This window comes from Chrysemys picta, chromosome 4 (genome assembly GCF_011386835.1).
Source record: "Chrysemys picta bellii isolate R12L10 chromosome 4, ASM1138683v2, whole genome shotgun sequence".
NCBI lineage: Eukaryota > Metazoa > Chordata > Testudines > Emydidae > Chrysemys > Chrysemys picta.
In genome coordinates, this window is record NC_088794.1 from 152,974,463 (window position 1) to 152,992,483 (window position 18,021).

General features: G+C 43.9%; 1 protein-coding gene across 10 annotated transcripts in view; it reads right to left on the reverse strand.

The window, feature by feature from the left end:
* Nucleotides 1–3,036: 3,036 nt before the first annotated feature.
* PRPF39 (pre-mRNA processing factor 39) overlaps nucleotides 3,037–18,021 on the reverse strand; it is a 38,824-nt gene continuing 23,839 nt past the window's right edge. For all 10 annotated transcript variants that reach the window (XM_065594031.1, XM_065594027.1, XM_065594026.1 and 7 more), the window contains 3 exons: nucleotides 16,838–16,912; nucleotides 9,356–9,476; nucleotides 3,037–3,895 (listed from right to left, as the gene is read on the reverse strand). In XM_065594031.1, coding sequence (XP_065450103.1) covers nucleotides 3,839–3,895; nucleotides 9,356–9,476; nucleotides 16,838–16,912 — 253 coding nt within the window. In that variant the 3' untranslated portion in view covers nucleotides 3,037–3,838. The remainder of the gene's footprint in view (nucleotides 3,896–9,355; nucleotides 9,477–16,837; nucleotides 16,913–18,021) is intronic.

The following is an 18,021-nucleotide window of genomic DNA, read 5'->3' on the forward strand; positions in this document are numbered from 1 at the left end:
CTATGCATGTCACTCTGAACCTTATATCTGCAGAAAGACATGGTGGGTGAGGTAATATTGGAGCAATGTCTGTTGGTGAAAGTCAAGCTTATACAGAGCTCTTCTTTAGGTTTAGGAAAGGTACTTAGCCCTGGTCTACAAATACCGATTTGTCAGTATAACAGGCTTTGTCTACACTAGCACTTTCCGTGTTAAAGCTTTTGTCACGCAGGGGTGTGGAAAAAAAAAACCCTCTGAACAACAAGTTTTAATGATGCAAAGTGCTGGTGTGGACAGAGCTTCATTGTCAGGAGCCGCTCTCTTGGCAATGAAGCTACTGCGCCTTGTCGGGGGTGGTTTTATTTTGTCCTTGAGAGAGAGCTCTCCCGGCGACAGAGTGGCTACACTGCCTGTTGTAAGGTGTACAATGTAGATGTAGCCGAAGTCACTCAGAGAAATACACACCCTTGAGCAACGGTTATACCACCATAAGCCCTGGTGTAGACAGCGCAATGGTGAGAGGAGGGCTTCTCCCATCAACATAGCTTCTGCCTCTCCGTGAGATGGAGTACCTACCCTGGAGATGCTCTCCTGTCAGCACAGGGAGCACCTTCACTAAGTGCTGCAGGGGCACAAGTGCTGCAGTTAATAACGTAGCTGAATTCGAAGTACCTTAGTCCGAACTTACCGCGGGTCCAGACGCGGCAGGGAGGCTCCCCCGTTGATGCCGTGTACTCCTCTCGCTGAGCTGGAGTACCGGCGTCGACAGCGAGCACTTCCGGGATCGATCCGGGATCGATTTATCGCGTCTAGACCAGATGCAATAAATCGATCCCAGAACAGCGATTGCCTGCCGCGGGACCCGGAGGTAAGTGTAGACGTACCCTAAGTGCAGACAAGCACTTAGGGTCACAGCTAAATACAAGGTAAAACAAATTGTTAAGCAAAGGAATTAACACATTACAAGAAACCATTCAAGGTGAAATAGGCAGTTAACAGCTCCCCATCAGAGGACAAAGGAGAGTTAGTGGGTACAGATGGTTCTAGTAAACCTTAAATCCAGTGTCTTTATGGGAGTCCATGATACATGTCTATAGCTGTCCGCATGAAGTGATGGAAACAGCTACAACTGTGGTTGAGGGCTCTTGTTCAGAACATCACTAGGGCTTGCAGTGTGTTATCATCCAACTTAAGTTCTCAGCCAGTTTGGGCTTTTTTTTTAAAAAAAAAACAGCCACATGATTTGTGACACAGCACAGCTTTCAACCACTGGCATACACTGAAAAGGAATTGTTAGCTTGTGGGTCAAATCCTTTTCTAGTATATCTAGACATTAATTTATGATTTAGTACCTAGCTGCAGGGGCTATACACAATTTTTCAACAGTAGTAAACAGACCAGAATAAAAGACACTTACTCATTAGGAGCCATCAGTAATTAATGGTACATAATTTAAAGCATGCTTAGGCACATAAGTCCCTTCCAGTTCAGCCTAGAAAAGCTTTTTCTAATTTGAAGGTTTAGGTGCCGTATGTGGACAGACGTAAATAGTTTCCTGAATGTGGTTCAGGCCCACATGGCAAATCATAAATCAAAAGCTAGATAAGCCCAAAGCACTCTCCTCCCATACTTCCTCCCCCCTAAGCTGTAGATGGAACCTAAAGGTACATTTGCACCTCCACCTTATAGAGGTTTAGTTCAAATATCTTCATCTATCTAGATGACACCTCTCCCTCCCCACCCCCTTTTAATTCAGCACAATATGTGCTATAAGAATGATACTCAAAAGTGTGTTACAAGGCTTAACCCTGGAGGTGGCCTCTGTAGACAAGATCAAATGGAGAACCTCTATGCTGCAGAAGTTCCGTGCGCACTTCAACTTCAAAATACCAGTGACTTGCTAGCTTAATTTTGGTGTTCAAACCCATCTGCACTATAGGAGAGCAAAGGTCAAAGTAGAACAGGGATCGGCAACCTTTCAGAAGTGGTGGGCCGAGTCTTCATTTATTCACGCTCATTTAAGGTTTCGTGTGCCAGTCATACATTTTAACGTTTTTCGGTCTCTTTCTATAAGTCTATTATATAACTAAACTATTGTACGTAAAGTAAACAAGGTTTTCAAAATGTTTAAGAGGCGTCATTTAAAATTAAATTAAAATGCTGATCTTACACCACCAGCCTGCTCAGCTCCCTGCCAGCCTGGGGTACTGTTCACCTAGGCCGGCAGCGGGCTGAGTAGGGCCTGCGGCCGGGACCCCAGACCTGGGGGTGGGTGTTTCAGGGGTCAGGGCAGAGGGCTGGGGTGTGTGGGGGCTGTAGAGCAGAAGGCTGGGTGTGTGTTGGGGTGTGAGGGGTTCAGGGCAGGGGGCTGGAAGGGATATGCCCTGTTCCACCCCCTTCCCTCAGGCTTCGTCCCTACCTCTCTCTGCCTCCTCTACAGAGCTGTGTGCACACTGCCACTCTTCCCCCTCCCTAGGGCCATCAGCTGATTGACCAGGGATGGAGAGGAGGCGGGGCCGGAAAGCACCACGCTGGGGGAAGAAGAGGGGGAGGGGAGAAGATTGGCTGCCGCAGAACCAAGCTTCTGCCTCCTGCCCCCGCAAGGGAGAGGGGTGGGCGGGGGGGGCCTGAGGGCCGGGACCACGTCAGGGGAGCGGCGTGCCACTCAAAATCGGCTCGCGTGCCGTAGGTTGCCGACCCCTGAAGTAGAACCTCAGTTAATAGTACTTCAATTTTTTAAAAGATGTTTTAGCCCAGAGTTAGTTGATTTTAAACCACAGAAAATGTGGTCCTAGTAGTTGCATCGTTAAGGACATAGGTTCATCTACACTGCAATTAAACCCCCATGGCTGTCATGTCAGCTGACTTGGGCCTGAAAACTGTCAACACAGCAATTGTATAGCCCGATGAGCCTGAGGCAGCTGACAAAGGTCAGCTCGGGGTGTTTAATTGCAGTGTAGACACACACACACGTTTTTCAACGGCATAACACTGAGTTTTGACAGTCACAAAGTTTTAATGGGATAGCAAAGAGAAAATCCAACAAAGCTCAGAGAATTACTGAATAATTCCTTGGTTTTATTACAAAAGAGAATGATCACTGATCAAAATGAAAAAGTTTACTCACAACTTGTACATGAGAATTCTAAATTACAAACATCCACCCCAAACACCATCGTTTCAGTGCCTTTTTAAAAAAGGGATGCAACCATTGTGCACTGCATTAATTTGTGACCCCATGTAAAATATAAAATACACATTATAACTTTCAAATGTTGACATTACTGTATGCATGATGATCATGGCAATAAACAGACTCATTAGGGCACTGCTCACTGGGACCATGAAAAATTTCACTGGAGTCGTCGGGTAGGAAATGAGGTTTTTGGATGGTGAAGAGGAGAGCAGGTAAGGATGAAAAAAAATTAAAGGGGGCTGCTCATGTTCATAGACCTTTCCATACTGTTCATCTCCTGTATTGGCTACTGTGACAAACACTGGACATCAGAATTTCCTCATTGCTTAAAAGACGATTGTAGCTTGAAGGATTTAAAAATATCTACTGAAGCAATGCTGACTCAAAACAAAACAAAAAAAGCCTCCAGATAATTTTTCCATAAGTTAGTGTGGGAAATAAAGTTGCATTTATGGTAACTAGCAGTGTACAGACCTCAATGTATCTACCAACACACAAATCTTGCTTCACGTACCCTGTGAACATGGGCTCGTTAAACATGCAAAAAGAAAAAAACGGCAGGTATTACAATAGTTCATTTGTTCACATCCCTAATTTAAAAAAATATATTTTCATCGTCCATCTTTGCTGAAGCACCACAATGAACTCCAGTCTCTCTTCTGATCAGGTTGGAGGGGGGGCATAATACTGTCCGTAATTCCATGCATTCTGGTAGTTGTACTAGAAAAGAGACATCATGGGGAAAATGAGCAGAAATCATTTTTCAAATATATTTGATAATTTGCAGTTTCAACAGACTACCTCCACACATCACGTCAGGAAAGAATACTTACCCTGCACTGACTGGGATGATTTACTTGGGGTTAGTCCTGCTTTGAGCAGGGGGTGGGACTAGATACCTCCTGAGGTCTCTTCCAACCCTAATATCCTTCTATGATTCTATGACTGGTTCTTCAAGGTGGTATGGTCAGTGTGGATTTCATTGTAGGTAAACATGCGCCACAAGATTGGAATCTTTTGAACTGCTGTGGCCATCAGAGCTGCATGTGCACCCTGTGCCCTCATGCGAGAGCAGTAAGGGCAGGGAGGCCACAACCTTCCAGCAGCTCCCTCACAAATCAAAGCCTGTGGTTGGTATGGACTCTGGAAAGCGGGGTTAGAAGGCAGATCATGGGATCTGTAAAGACTGCAATATCTCAAAGACCCACAGTTACTGTAGAGTGCGTACCATTCTCTCAGAGTATGTGTCAGTGTGGATCCCAACGTAGGTGACTGGCAAGAAGTCCCCTCACTGGATAACGGGAATGAGAAATTGTAAACTATTTTAGTCAAAAACTGAAGCATCGTTCCGTCTTGGGCATAACGTTTTACCATTTGGTTGGTGAGTTCCTGCCTGGCAGATCTCGGACACTGGCACATTGTCCTGTCCTAGACCTAAGGAAACTCATATCAACATCTCCAGAAAAGACCCTCTTTCTTCTCTGTACAGGGTGCTGAAGGAATTAGCTGAAGAAATCTCGGAACTACTGACAATAATATTTGCAAACTCATGGATGACCAGAGAAGTCCTGGAAGACTGGAGAAGGGCTAACCTAGTGCTCATCTTTAAAAAGAGGAAAAAGGAGGCGCCAGGGAACTACAGACCAGGCAGCCTGACCTTGGTACCTGAGAAGCTACTAGAGCTATGTATAAAACATGCCATTTGTGAATAAATGGAGGATGAAGGGGGGATCATTAGCAGCCAGAATGGATTTACCAAGAACAAATCATGCCAAACCAGCTTGATTTCCTTCTTTGACAGAATAACTGGTTTGGTGGATAGGAGGAATGTGGTGGAGGTAATATACTTGGATTTCAGCAAGGCTTTTGACATAGTCCCATGTGACATTCTAAACAAGCAAGCTGGAGAAATGCGAGCTCCCTGGAACTACCATTAAGTGGATATATAATTGGTTAACTGCACACAAAGAGCAACTATTAATGGAATGATGTCAGATTGGAGAGAGGTCTCAAGTGGGGTTCCCAGAGATCTGTTCTGGGACTGGTGTTATTAACATCTTTATTAATAACCTGCATGTAGTAATAGAGATCAAATTTGCAGGTGACACAAAGCTGGGGTGAGTTGCCAACACTTTGGAGGATAGAGCTAAAATCCAGAGGGATCTTGATAAATTGGAGACCTGGGCTATAGACAACAAAATGAAATTCAACGAAGACAAACATGAGGTGCTACGCCTAGGGGGAAAAAAATGTATGAATACAGAATGGGGGATAACTGCCTTGCAAGCAGCACTGCTAAGAATTATCTGGGAGTTGTGGTAGATCACAACCTCAACATGAGTCAGCAATGCAATGCTCTTGCAAAAAAAGCAAATGCAGTTTTAAGTTGCATTAACAGAGGCATAACATGCAAGTCACAGGAGGGGCTAGTACCACTCTTCTTAGTGTGGTTAGGCCTCAGCTGCAGTACTGTGTCCAATTCTGGTCACCAACATATAGAAAGGATGTAGCGAAACTGGAAAGGATCCAGAGGCAAGTGACAAAGATGATCAAAAGGACAGAATGCAAACCGTATGAGCAAAGGCTGAAGGTATGTTTAGTTTGGAAAAGAAGAGATTAAGGGGGAAGACAAGATACGGTCTTCAAATACTTGAAAGGCTGCCATCAAAAAGATGGGAGAAAAGTGGTTCTTTCTTGCCACACAGGGTAGGACAAGAGGCAGAGGGTTCAAACTACAGCACAGCAGATTTAGATTAAATCTCAAGAAAAACTTCCTAGCTGTAAGAACAGTAGGACAATGGAACGGAAGCCTAAGAAGTTTGTTGAAGCTCCTTTACGGGAGGTTTTCAAAAGGAGGCTGGACAGCCATTTGCCTTGGACGGTACTTTCTCTTTGGCTCCTAGATGAAGCTACAAAGCTACTTCTATTTGCAGCAGGCTCTTGTGAGAAAGAGCCAGTGAATGAAATTGGATGGAGCAGCCATGGACACTGATCTCTAACACCCACCAGTCAGATATGATGGCACACCACACCTGGTGGAATGGGGTAAGGCAACTTACAAAGGTTACATGTTCTGAACAGGCCCTAAGCCAACTCCTGACAGTCCTGACAAATTTACTAATGTGACACTAGTGCTGAGTGTGTCACTGAAGAGGAGGAAGACGTGTCTCCTGGCATATCTAGCCTTTATCTTCAGAGTATGATCGGGCTGCTTGGTGGGATATGACTGGTTCCTCTATCTCATCTGAGGTTGGCAATGGTACAGTTTGTGTTAAGGGGCTATAGTACACATTCCCAAGCAGCACAAGGTAGTCTTCGGGTATGTCTTCACTACCGGCTGGATCGGTGGGCAGCGATCGATCCCCGAGCGCTCTCCTGTCGACTCCTGTACTCCAGCTCGGCGAGAGGCGCAGGCGGAGTCGACAGGGGAGCAGCAGCAGTCGACTCACCATGGTGAAGACACCACGGTAAGTTGATTTAAGTACGTCGAGTTCAGCTACGTTATTCACATAGCTGAAGTTGCGTAACTTAGATCGATCCCCCTCCCCAGTGTAGACCAGGCCTTCAGGTCCTTTTAGGAATGCAGGGCATTGTCTATGTGTTGGCTGCACAATTCTATCCCCTCAAAGAGTAGATCCTATATCATGGCCTGTACCTTGTTGGGAATCACTGACATCTGGAGCCATGAGGCATTTCATATAACCACCACTCTAGCCATCCATGGCTGCTTGTAGGGCCATCTTAGCTCCTAACTGGACCTCTTTGATGACTTCCTTGAGCTCACTCCTGTTCTCTGATGGAAGGTTGGACAACAAAGGCTGTTACTATGTCCCAAGTTAGAAAATTATATTTGGCCACAAGGGCTCCGTAGTTTGCCACTCAAACATGGAGGAAGGCAGAAGAGGCGGCCTTCCTCTCAACCCAACAGTTTCTTTGGGTCTTTATCACTCAGGGTGCTCGTTAGACTTTTCTCACGCCACGGAGACTGCCAACAAGCCCAGGAGGGGGTGGGCATAAAAATATTCATAGCCTTGTGCACAACTTGGTATCACTTCTCCACTCCTTTTGCTGTGGCCAGGATAGTGGCAGGTTGACGCAGTGAATAGCAGATGGACACTCTTGAAACAGATGTCAGTCATACAAACTCTGTATGCTGACACCGAGCCTGGCCAGGCGAAGAGAGGTTTGACCTCACTAAGGCATGATGTCAAACCACCCTTCAGTTATTGAATGGCAATCCTGGATGGGCTTGATGTCATCAGCATATCAAATTTACGAGATTTCTCTTGGTTAACTGACATCTATTTCAGGAGTCTCTGCTAGTCTCTTAAACAGACTGCGGAATGTCCTACAGTCAGCCAGTGCTGGGGTCACGGCTTCGTCTTGTGACTAAGCTAGAACATCCTTACAAGGCAAGATAAGATTGTGTTGCTCCTCTGCTCCTATGTTCAGGAATTCCTGGCTTTGTTCCTGGACCACTGTCTGTGGTCTAGCAAGCCATGCCATTGAGGAGTGCAATCTTAACCTCTTCCTAGAATGGGATGGGGCTCTGCTCCTCAAATTATGCAAAGGAGGACCCCGGTAAACCCAGGAAGTCAATGGTAGCATTCCATATGGCTATGGCTGGCTTGCCTGATGATAGCAGTCCAATACTAATCCCCTTGTGGCTGCAGGCCCTTTAGGGAGAGCCACCTGGTCTGTCCATGGTCTCTCAAGTCAGCCTCAGGGAAGAACATTCCCTGTTTGAGGGAGGTGAGAAGACATGTCCCTGTGATAGTGGGGAGGAATAGATTTCTTCTAGCAGTGGTGCCAAGACGTATGACTTTCTTTGTATCAGGGTCCAGGACAGTGGTTGTCTCGGAACCAGGGTTCTTTTCAACATGGGACCAGAATCCTCCAAAAATATATGCATCAGTGCCGTCAGTGACTGTTGCTGGGGTCAATGCTGATGGTTGCAAAGTGTGCGATGCCGTGATGGTTAACAAGGAGCCATCTCTAGCTCTAGATTTAGTGTGAGGCTCAGTGATCTCCCTGCCTCCCCTCGAGGCTTTATGCAGTCTTTCCCCTGGAAAACCCCAAGCCCTAGAGTCTCTGTCCTGATGTTTGGAGTGGCCTCTCGCCGCCAGACTTTGATGTCTGCATTTGCTTTGCCACCAAACTGGGCATCCTATGTCTACTGGAAGGGTTGATTGTAGATGTTTTATCCGGTACCTGTTGGGATCCAATACCTGACTCCTGGATCCAGAGAGGCCCTTCATCGACTGCTCCAGTGAATGGAGCTTCGGTTCAGTGTCCTGCATCTCCTCAAAGAAAATGATCGGAATATGCCAAACATAGATCTAGTGCATGATTCACTCCCAAGCAGAAGAGGCATATGCTGTGCCCACCCATTAGCAGAATTAGCCCGTTGCAGAAAGAGCAAGGCTTGAAGCCCGAGGATTTAAGAGTCCACCATTAGGTAGGCGGTTGAACTATGCCATATGGGAGCATGTTGAACTGTCAGGAATCAGTCTATGGGGGTCGTAGTTTATCTGTTGTTTCTACAGCAAGTAAAGCGTATTTTGGAAAGTTCTGAAGAGTTTAGTGGGAGTTAAAGCCTAACAGATTGGACATTCGCTAGGTTCTGTCTTGCTACCATGGGCAGAGAGAGGAAATTAAGCGAGGGTCGCAGCTGTCCTGCCCCTACAGGAGGCGCACACACACCGAGACTGGCATCCACACAGACACACTCAATGACGGAATGTGTTTCTCTCTGATGAATAACTGTAAAAAAAAGCAAGTCAGACCTCAGGTTGAGGCATTTTAAGAAAAACTCACTAACATGGCAACCCTGAGATGGCCTTTCTGCAGAAATGTGTAGTCCTCCAACTGCAAGGCAGAAGGTTCCAGCATGAAGAGAGGCTGATTTCCCTCAAGTGTTTGTGTATTTTTGGGGTCTTTTTTATGCAAGCAGGCCCGTATAAAAAGAGTCAAGTCGCAGAAGAGCCAGTCTTTGCCACTCTTGGCCCACTACAGAGGAACAAATTCATGTAAAGGGGCAGTGCGGATGCAAAAGGAAAGGAGGCAGAACTACAGTTTTATCTGAGAGATTAAGTATCTAGCTGCAGATAAATAAGGTCCTTGGAGGTAAAACATACATTAAGAACGTACAGTCACAGAAAGTGATCACCTCATACCCACCTGATACCATGCATTATAATTATATGCAACCTGATTAGCTTGCATGTCTCCATCCATCATTTGGGTAGATGCCAATGTCGCATCATCTGTATGTGCTTTCTTCTCATCTGGTTCCTCCGAGCTGCAAAATTAAACAAACATTTTGTTTAACAAACTTTAAAACACTAGAAAACACTTTAAAACACTAGAAAAGCTTTCCTGCCTACACGAATGCGTATTTGTATACTTTATAAGAATGAAGGTGACGTTTCCAAGCCTGGATTTCTGAGGTGGGAACCCAAAGATGGAATCCAATTTTGAGAGATCAGGCACATGCTGCTTTCGCTGAAGTCAACAGGAGTTGCAGATGGCAGCACCTAATTCTTAGAGGCTACTCATCCAGATGCCTAAATAAGGATGGAGCTACTCAGTTTTAGGTAATCAAGTTTTGACCCCAAGATTTAGTTATTTTTGGCAGCAGTGCTCTTTAGCCTGTCTCTGCCCTGTAACTTGTAAGTTCCTGACTCTGCCAACAAGTCCTTTATGTTAAAGAAGGGAATATTCTAACGTTCCTAAACATTTAGGGCACACTCTTCACCAGTACAAGAATAATGGGTGATGGTAACCAAGTACAGTTCTAAACTGAACACCACCTTTCAAAATAGGATGCATTTTTAGATTTAAATGTGGCCCAGGCCAAAGTTCCAGGAATTCTTCCTGAGATGCCACACTCCAGGTTATTTTAACTACACGTAGTAACCCTCCATGCCTGGCAATCATGGTTAGGACTGTAGGGTGAGGAGTGGACTGTCACTTTCCTTTGTTGGAAACAGTTCCAGTCTTGTAAGGGCAATCTCTGAAACTCTCACAGGAGTAGACTTGTGTGCAACGCTGTAATGTGTCTTTCAAGGTCAGAAAGTCACTGCAGAAGGGAGGTGGAGGGGCCAGGGAGTAGTTATGGAGCACTCTGTCCCCAGTACTCCCGTCTGAAAGCAAAGGGAATCCATGTGCTTGATCAATGGATTTTCCTGCCTCCTAGGCCTATTTCTGCAGTCACTGACTGTTTGGACTGAAATGAGATTCACACCTTTGCAAGGTCTAGGCTTACCCCTGGCAGTCTGGGTCCAGGTTTTGCCTCTGGTTCTCTCATAAGACACAGCCTCATGGGCCAGCGTCCATTCACACACTGAATGTGGAAATCAGTCTGTGCCGTGTTTAAAACCTTCCTGGCATCTAACCTCATCCTGAACACACGTCTCTTTTGTAAGGTCATGGATATTGTCGCTCCCATTATACACAGTGGTAATATAGGACATACTTTAAAATGCTCTAGTTTGTTGAAAGGATATTTTCTCCTGGTATCCTTTCACCTACAAACAGTACCAAACCAACGACCGAGACTCCTGTAGCTGTCAGGCATCATCAGCAAAGATTAAAATCCCTGAGCTCCAATCTAAAAGGCTTATAAAGAAGTAAAAGTTGCTTTGAGGCCTGTTAATTTAAGATTGGCATCCCTCACCTTAGAGTTTTAAGTACCAGGTTATTCCACAATTTTTCCTCGTACTCTATTTAATTCTTGCGCCAAAAAATGATTTTGTATGAGGCACTTTAACCTCATGATCTAACCAGTCACAGATACTGGCACAAGATGGTTGATGCAGCTTCTGGAAGATTATTTAAGACCATTTTAATTATTCTTTTGGTTATCTGTGACAAGGCCAACTGAATCCAGCCTACAGCTTTTCAACTAGTTATACCCAAGACTTTGGTCCTGAATTCGGATATAAATTTTGTTTGCAGGATTAAAGACAGGTACGTTAACCCCTTTCTACTCCCAAGAGTTCAAGAACTTCTATTAACTTTCAAATTATTCCAAAAATGAATACACATTTTGTACTCATTGACTTTTCAATATTATGTGAAGTTTATTCTAGATTTTAAGCAGGTCATATTAGTGGGGCTTAATTTATGCAAGTGAAGTGCCAGCTTGTAACGTTCCTGCTCATTGGCATGGACGGCTCTGTTCCACACAGGTTAGGCCTCAGCTGGAGCACTATGTCCAATTTTGGTTCCCAATGTAGAGAAAGGATGTAGCGAAACTGGAAAGGATCCAGACATTTCATCCATTCGCCACATCCCTCAAATCTGTTCTAGATCAAATGATGTTCGGAAGCCACTTCTAGCTGATAATTTTCACCCCGTTTTTCTAGACACGTGAACTGTTAGAGGTTTTCATCCTAGACTTTTCATTACTCCAAAGGAATCCTGAGACTGACGTTTTTGGCTATTTGATCTATGCAGCCAGAATATCTAAAACCAACATTCGGAATAATTAGAGACACTTTGGAGCTGTAATCATTTTCAACTGTACTTAGTCTTCCTTTATATTCTTGTTAACTAGGGCCAACATTTTCCTTAATCAAAACTGACCTCTGTTGTAAAGCACCTTTGAGATCTATGGATGAAAGCCCTCTGACTGTGAAAGTTCTCGCTTGGCAAGTGTCATGGCTGGCGAGATGAAGCAGATGGGGGACTAAGGGACTCAGCCAGCCGGTACTAAACAAGGAAGAACTTGCAATGGGAGGGAAATGTGTCATCAACACCATTGCGAGCTCTTCCTCTGCCTTCAGACAGTCATCCTGACCCTGGCGGCTTCCTGGTCTTGACTTGCTGGAAATGATGCCTGCATCTCCCCACTGATGAAAGCCAGGCCGCGAGAACCACCCCTTGTGAGTGGAATCTGTCCATGGCGTCCCTCAGGAAGCAGGTGAGAGATGCACAGGAGGAGGTGGCTCCAGAAGCAGAAGGGCGTCATCAATAGGATGCCCGTGGAAACATGTGGGATGGAGGATGCTAGTTGACTACAATGGCACCAGAGGAGGATAGAGAACCAGTTGCTGTATGGGGAGGAGACTGGTTGCTGGCCACCTCAGCCAGTAAGCAGTTTTCCACCTTCCACCCAAGTCCCCCGTCCATCGAGGTGAAGAAACGGTACACTGTACTGGCAATGAGAGACAAGAAGCACACCTCAATAGCCAAGGACAAGGAGCCACAAGCCCCCAAGGCTGGGAGGCTCACAGCCATGGCACCCAAGAAGAGGCAGTATAGGGTATTGGTGGTCAGGGACTGCTGAGGGGAACAAAGGCATTCATCTGCCAACCTGATATAATGTTCCGGGAGGTGGGCTGCCTGCCTGAAGCCTGCATCCAAGATATTACGCAAAGGTTGTCGAGGCTTATCTGACTGCTACCCCATGCCGCTCATCCACTTGTGCACTAGCAGATCAGCAGCGACTACCAGGCTCTGGGAATGAGGGTGGGAGTCAGGAGCTCAGGTTATATTCTTGTCCATCCTTCTGGTTGAGGATAAGGGCCCGGGCAGGCACATGTGCATCCTGGAGATGAATGCATGGCTGCGCAGCTAGTGTCAGCAGAAGGTTTAAAACAAACAAAAGGAAGTGTTTCTTCACACAATGCACAGTCAACCTGTGGAACTCCTTGCCAGGGGACATTGTGAAGGCCAAGACTAAAACAGGGTTCAAAAAGAACTAGATAAGTTCATGGAGGATAGGTTCATCAATGGCTATTGGGCAGGGATGCAAAACCATGCTCTGAAGTGTCCCTAGCCTCTGTCTGCCAGGAGCTGGGAATGGGCAACAGGGAATGGATCACTTGATTACCTGTTCTGTTCATTCCCTCTGGGGCACTTGGTATTGGCCCACTGTCGGAAGACAGGATACTGGGCTAGATGGACCTTTGGTCTGACCCAGTATGGCCATTCTTTTGTCAACGGGAGGGCTCTGGCTTCCTTGACCATGAGATGCTGTTCTGGGAAGAGATGGGACCCACCTGACCAAGAGGAAAAGCATCTTTGCACACTGACTTCCCAACCTAGGGAGGAGGGCTTTAAACTAGGTTCAAAGAGGACAGGTGATAAAACCCCACCAGGTAAGCATAAAAAAGGCAACCTTAACAGAGAGCTAGATGTTGGGAAGGGGAGACATGGAAATTTATAATAAGATCACAGGACCCACAAGAGGCTGTTCAACATCTTAGATGTCTACACACAAATACAAGGAATATTGGGAATAAGCCAGAAGAACTGGAAGCATTAATCCATAAACTAAATTATGACTTAATCGGCATCACAGAGACCTGGTGGGATAAGTCCCACAACTGGAATACCGGTATAGAGGGATATAGCTTGTTCAAGGACAGGCAGGATACAAATGTTGCATTATACATCAAGAATATATACACATGTTCTGTGGTCCAGAAGCACAGCAGAGGCAGACCAGTTGAAAATCTCTGGGAGAAGATAAATGGAATAAAAAAATAAGGGTGACATCAGGGTGGGGTCTCCTACAGACCACCAAATCAGGAAGAGGAGGTGGATGAGACATTTCTAGAACAAACAATACATATCCAGAACATAAGACCTAGTAGTAACTGAGGACTTTGCCTACCCAGATATCTGTTGGAAAAGTAATATGGCAAAACAAAAGTTCCAGTAAGTTTTTGGAATGTATTGGAGACAACTTTTTGCTTCAGAAAGTGGAGGAAGTAACCGGGGGGGGGCGCAGCCATTTTAGATTTGATTCTGACTCACACGGAAGAATTGATTGCAAACCTGAAGGTGGAAGGCAATTTGGGTGAAAGTGATCATGAAATGATGATCTCATTATTGTGAAAAAAAGGAAGGAAGGAGAGCAACACAATAAGGACAATGTACTTCAAAAAAAGCAAACTTTCACAAACTCCCGAGAACTTGTAGGTAAGCTCCCATGCAAAGAAAATCTAAAGGAAAAAGGAGTTTAGAAGAGCTGACAGTTTCTACAAGTGACAATATTAAAAGGCACAACAGCAAACTATCCCCACATGAAGAAAAGATAGAAGACTTGTAAGAGACCAATATGGCTCCATCAGGTGCTTTTTAAGGACATGAACATCAAAAAGAAACCCTACAAAAGGGGAGGCATGGACAATTGCTAAGCAGGAGAACAAAAGAATAGCAGAAGCATGTGGGGACAAAATCAGAAAGGCCAAGGCACAAAATAAGTTGCACTTAGCAAGCTTGGAACACAAAAGGCAATAAGAAGAAATTATTTAAATACATTTAGGAGTAAGAGAAAGATGAAGAAAAGTAGAAGTCCTCTCCTTAGTGGGGAAGGAAAGCTAATAATTGATGACATCACGAAGGCTGGGGTGTTTTATTTTGAGGTGCCTATTTTTTATATATATATAGATATAGATGGAGATATACCTATCTCACAGAACTGGAAGGGACCCCGAAAGGTTGAGTCCAGCCCCCTGCCTTCACTAGCAGGACCAAGTACTGATTTTGCCCTAGATCCCTAAGTGGCCCCCTCAAGGATCGAAAGCACAACCCTGGGTTTAGCAGGCCAATGCTCAAACCACTGAGCTATCCCTCTTCCCTTTTTGCTTCAGTCTTCACTAAAAAGGTTAATGGTGACCAGATATTCAACACAATATTAACCAAAAGGGGGAAGGAATGCATGCCAAAGTAGGGAAAGTACAAGTTAAAGAATATATTGATGAAGTGGATGTATTCAAATGGGCGGGGCCTGATGAAATTCATCCTAGGGTATTTAAGGAACTAACTGAAACTCTCCCGGAACGGTTAGCAATTATCTTTGAGAACTTCTGGAGGAGAGGTGAGGTCCCAGACAACTGGAGAAGGGCAAACGTACAAAGGGGAACAAAAAGAACCCAAGGAATTACAGACTAGTCAGCCTACCTTTGATACCTGGAAAGATACTGGAACAAAATTATTACACAATCAATTTGTAAGTACCTAGAGGATGATAGGGTTATAAGGAATAGTTAGCATGGACTTGTCAAGAACAAACAATGCCAAACCAACCTAATTACCTTCTTTGACAGGGTTGCTGGTGTAGTAGATGGGGGTGGGGGAGAGAGCATTAGACATGGTATATCTTGATTTTAAATAAGCCTTGAGACAGTCAAACAAACTAGGGAGATGTGGTCTAGATGAAATTATTGTAAGGTGGGTGCACAACTGGTTGAAAGACGGTACTCAGAGTAATTATCAATGTTTCACTATCTGGTGTATCTAATGAAAATATTGAATAGCACCGGACCCCTGTGAGACCCCATTATTGACTTAAAATTTGCAGATGACACCAACCAACAATAGGTTGCAAGCACTTTGGAGGATAGGATTAGAATTAAAAATGACCTTGACAAACTGGAGAATTGATCTGAAACAAGATGAAATTCAATGTAGACAAATGCAAAATACTTCACTTAGGAAGGAAAAAAATCAAATGCACAACTACAAAACAGTGAATAACTGACTTAGGTGCTAGGACTGCTGAAAAGAACCTGGGGTTATACTGGATCACAAATAGAATATGAATCAACAATGTGCGCAGTTGCAAAAAAGGCTAATATTCTGGGATGTATTAACAGGAATGTCATATGTAAGACAAGAAGTAACTGTCCTGCTCTACTAGGCACGGGTGAGGTACTGTGTCCAATTCTGGGGCCATACTTTAGGAAAGATCTGGACAAATTACAGAGTGTCCAGAGGAGAGCAACAAAAATGATAAAAGGTTTAGAAAACCTGACTTAAGACGACAGGTTAAAAAAACTGAGAAAAGAAGATTGTTATCAACCCTCTCACACCAATCTTCCAATATGTTAAGGAATGTTATGAAGAAGACAGTGATCAATTGTTCTCCATGTCCACTGAGGGCAGGACAAGTAGTAATGGGTTTAACCTGCAGCAAGAGAGATTAGGTTGGGTAGCAGAAAAAACTTTTTAACTATAAGAGTAGTTAAGCTCTGGGATAGGCTTCCAAAGGAGGTTGTGGAATAGCACCCACTCCACTCATTGGAGGATTTTAAGAGCAGGTCGAACAAACACCTGTAAGGGATGGCTTAGGTTTACTCGGTCCTACCTCAGTGCAGGAGGCTGGACTTGATACTTCTTGAGGTCCCTTCCAGCCATACATTTCTATGATTCTATGGGGAGGTTTATTTTAAAAAAAAAAAAAAAAAAAAAAAAGGCCACATCTCAAGGAATTCTAGCAGCTTTCAGCATAAGCATTTCAGTTTAAGTACTTTTGGGATGCAAATGCTGTAAATTAAGGCAAAAAACATTACAGTCACGTTAGAGATATAACTAGATACACTACACTCTATTTGATATTTAGCACCACTCCCTTTTCTTTTAGGCCTCCTGGGAAGACAGTACAAAGCCCAAAATAGTTTTAAGGGCTTTAAAAAACAACTGAACTTGAAAAACCCAAAGTACTTAATGATGAGTATGGGGCAATCAGTGACGTTCTCTAAATGTTTTAGAAACATTTGAAAATGTTTTGTTCCAGTTGTAAAAGTCTATACACCGACTTCTACAATACCCCAGGATCCTGTCTTTGCTACTCTGGAATTCAAAGCAATATCACTATTGCATGAACTATTAATTGACTTAGGAGCATGAGGTGAATACAGTTCATACCCATTTTCTGCTTTCCTTTTTAAAGAATCCTGCTCTTTTAGAAGTGTTTGATGTTCATCATAGGCATCCAAAAGCCTGGGTGAAAAAAAAAAAAAAATCACAAACACACCGCACAAACTTTGTTTAGCATGCATGTTACATTTTCAAAACAGTCAGTACAGCCTGTAAATAATTAGGCTACCAACCTGTACCTCTTCCATCCATTGTCAAAGGCTGTTGTATAGTGACAATTATTAAGTATGTCTATTTCAGACTGTAAAAATTCTGTATTACTATGAAACTAGGCAAAGGTAAACTAATTTTTGAAATTGAATTAAGACCAAAAGATTAAAGCTATCCACTATGACGTGAGGAAGACCAAAAAGCTTGCTAGTTTGAATGATTTTCATAATGCACAGCATATATTCAAAAAAGTGTGTGTTAATATAGTGAAGAACAACATTTTCAGTGGCATGTGAAGACATTTTCTCCCCACAAAAATACCAACCTACCATTAGTTACAGTTGTGTTTATACTAAGCATTTATACTGCACCATAAATGTACATGGTGTTTTACATGTGTTGCTATAATTCATATCAATATCTAAAGACCTTTCACAAGTAGTATGAAAAACAGAGGAATTCAGTGCTGCACGAAGAGCCATCTAGCTATCAAGTAACAGTGTATAAAGCAGCCCATCTCTCAATACGTTCAGTAACAATTTGTATGTTTCCTAGATATTTCATTTAATATAGGCGCAGCTGCTGGTTCAGATTCCTCTTACTACTGCAGTTCAAAAGGTGACAGACCAAAACTGCTGCTTCCATCAGCCATCTCCTTTGACACAAGTAGGTCTGGAGTTCCATCCCCGTTCTTTTCATTCTGCACATTTCAGATATTTTGTCCTGCAGCACCATATCAGAACCTAAAAGCTTGCTTTCTCTTAGCCAATTTCCTTCCGGGAAGTTACATGCATAGTTCCCATGAAAGTTAGTGCATATCAGAAGGCAGAATTTTACCATCGGCTATCATTAGCAACGTGCAATGCAGAAAAGCTAACTTATGGCTTGGAAAATCCAAGCCAAAGAACAGGAAAATTACACTTTATGGTAATATTGAGAATGAAGAGAATAAAAAATATTTAATTAAAAGTTGCATTTGTGTAAATGTCCGATGCCCAGAGAAAGCTGCTCAATGCAGAGCA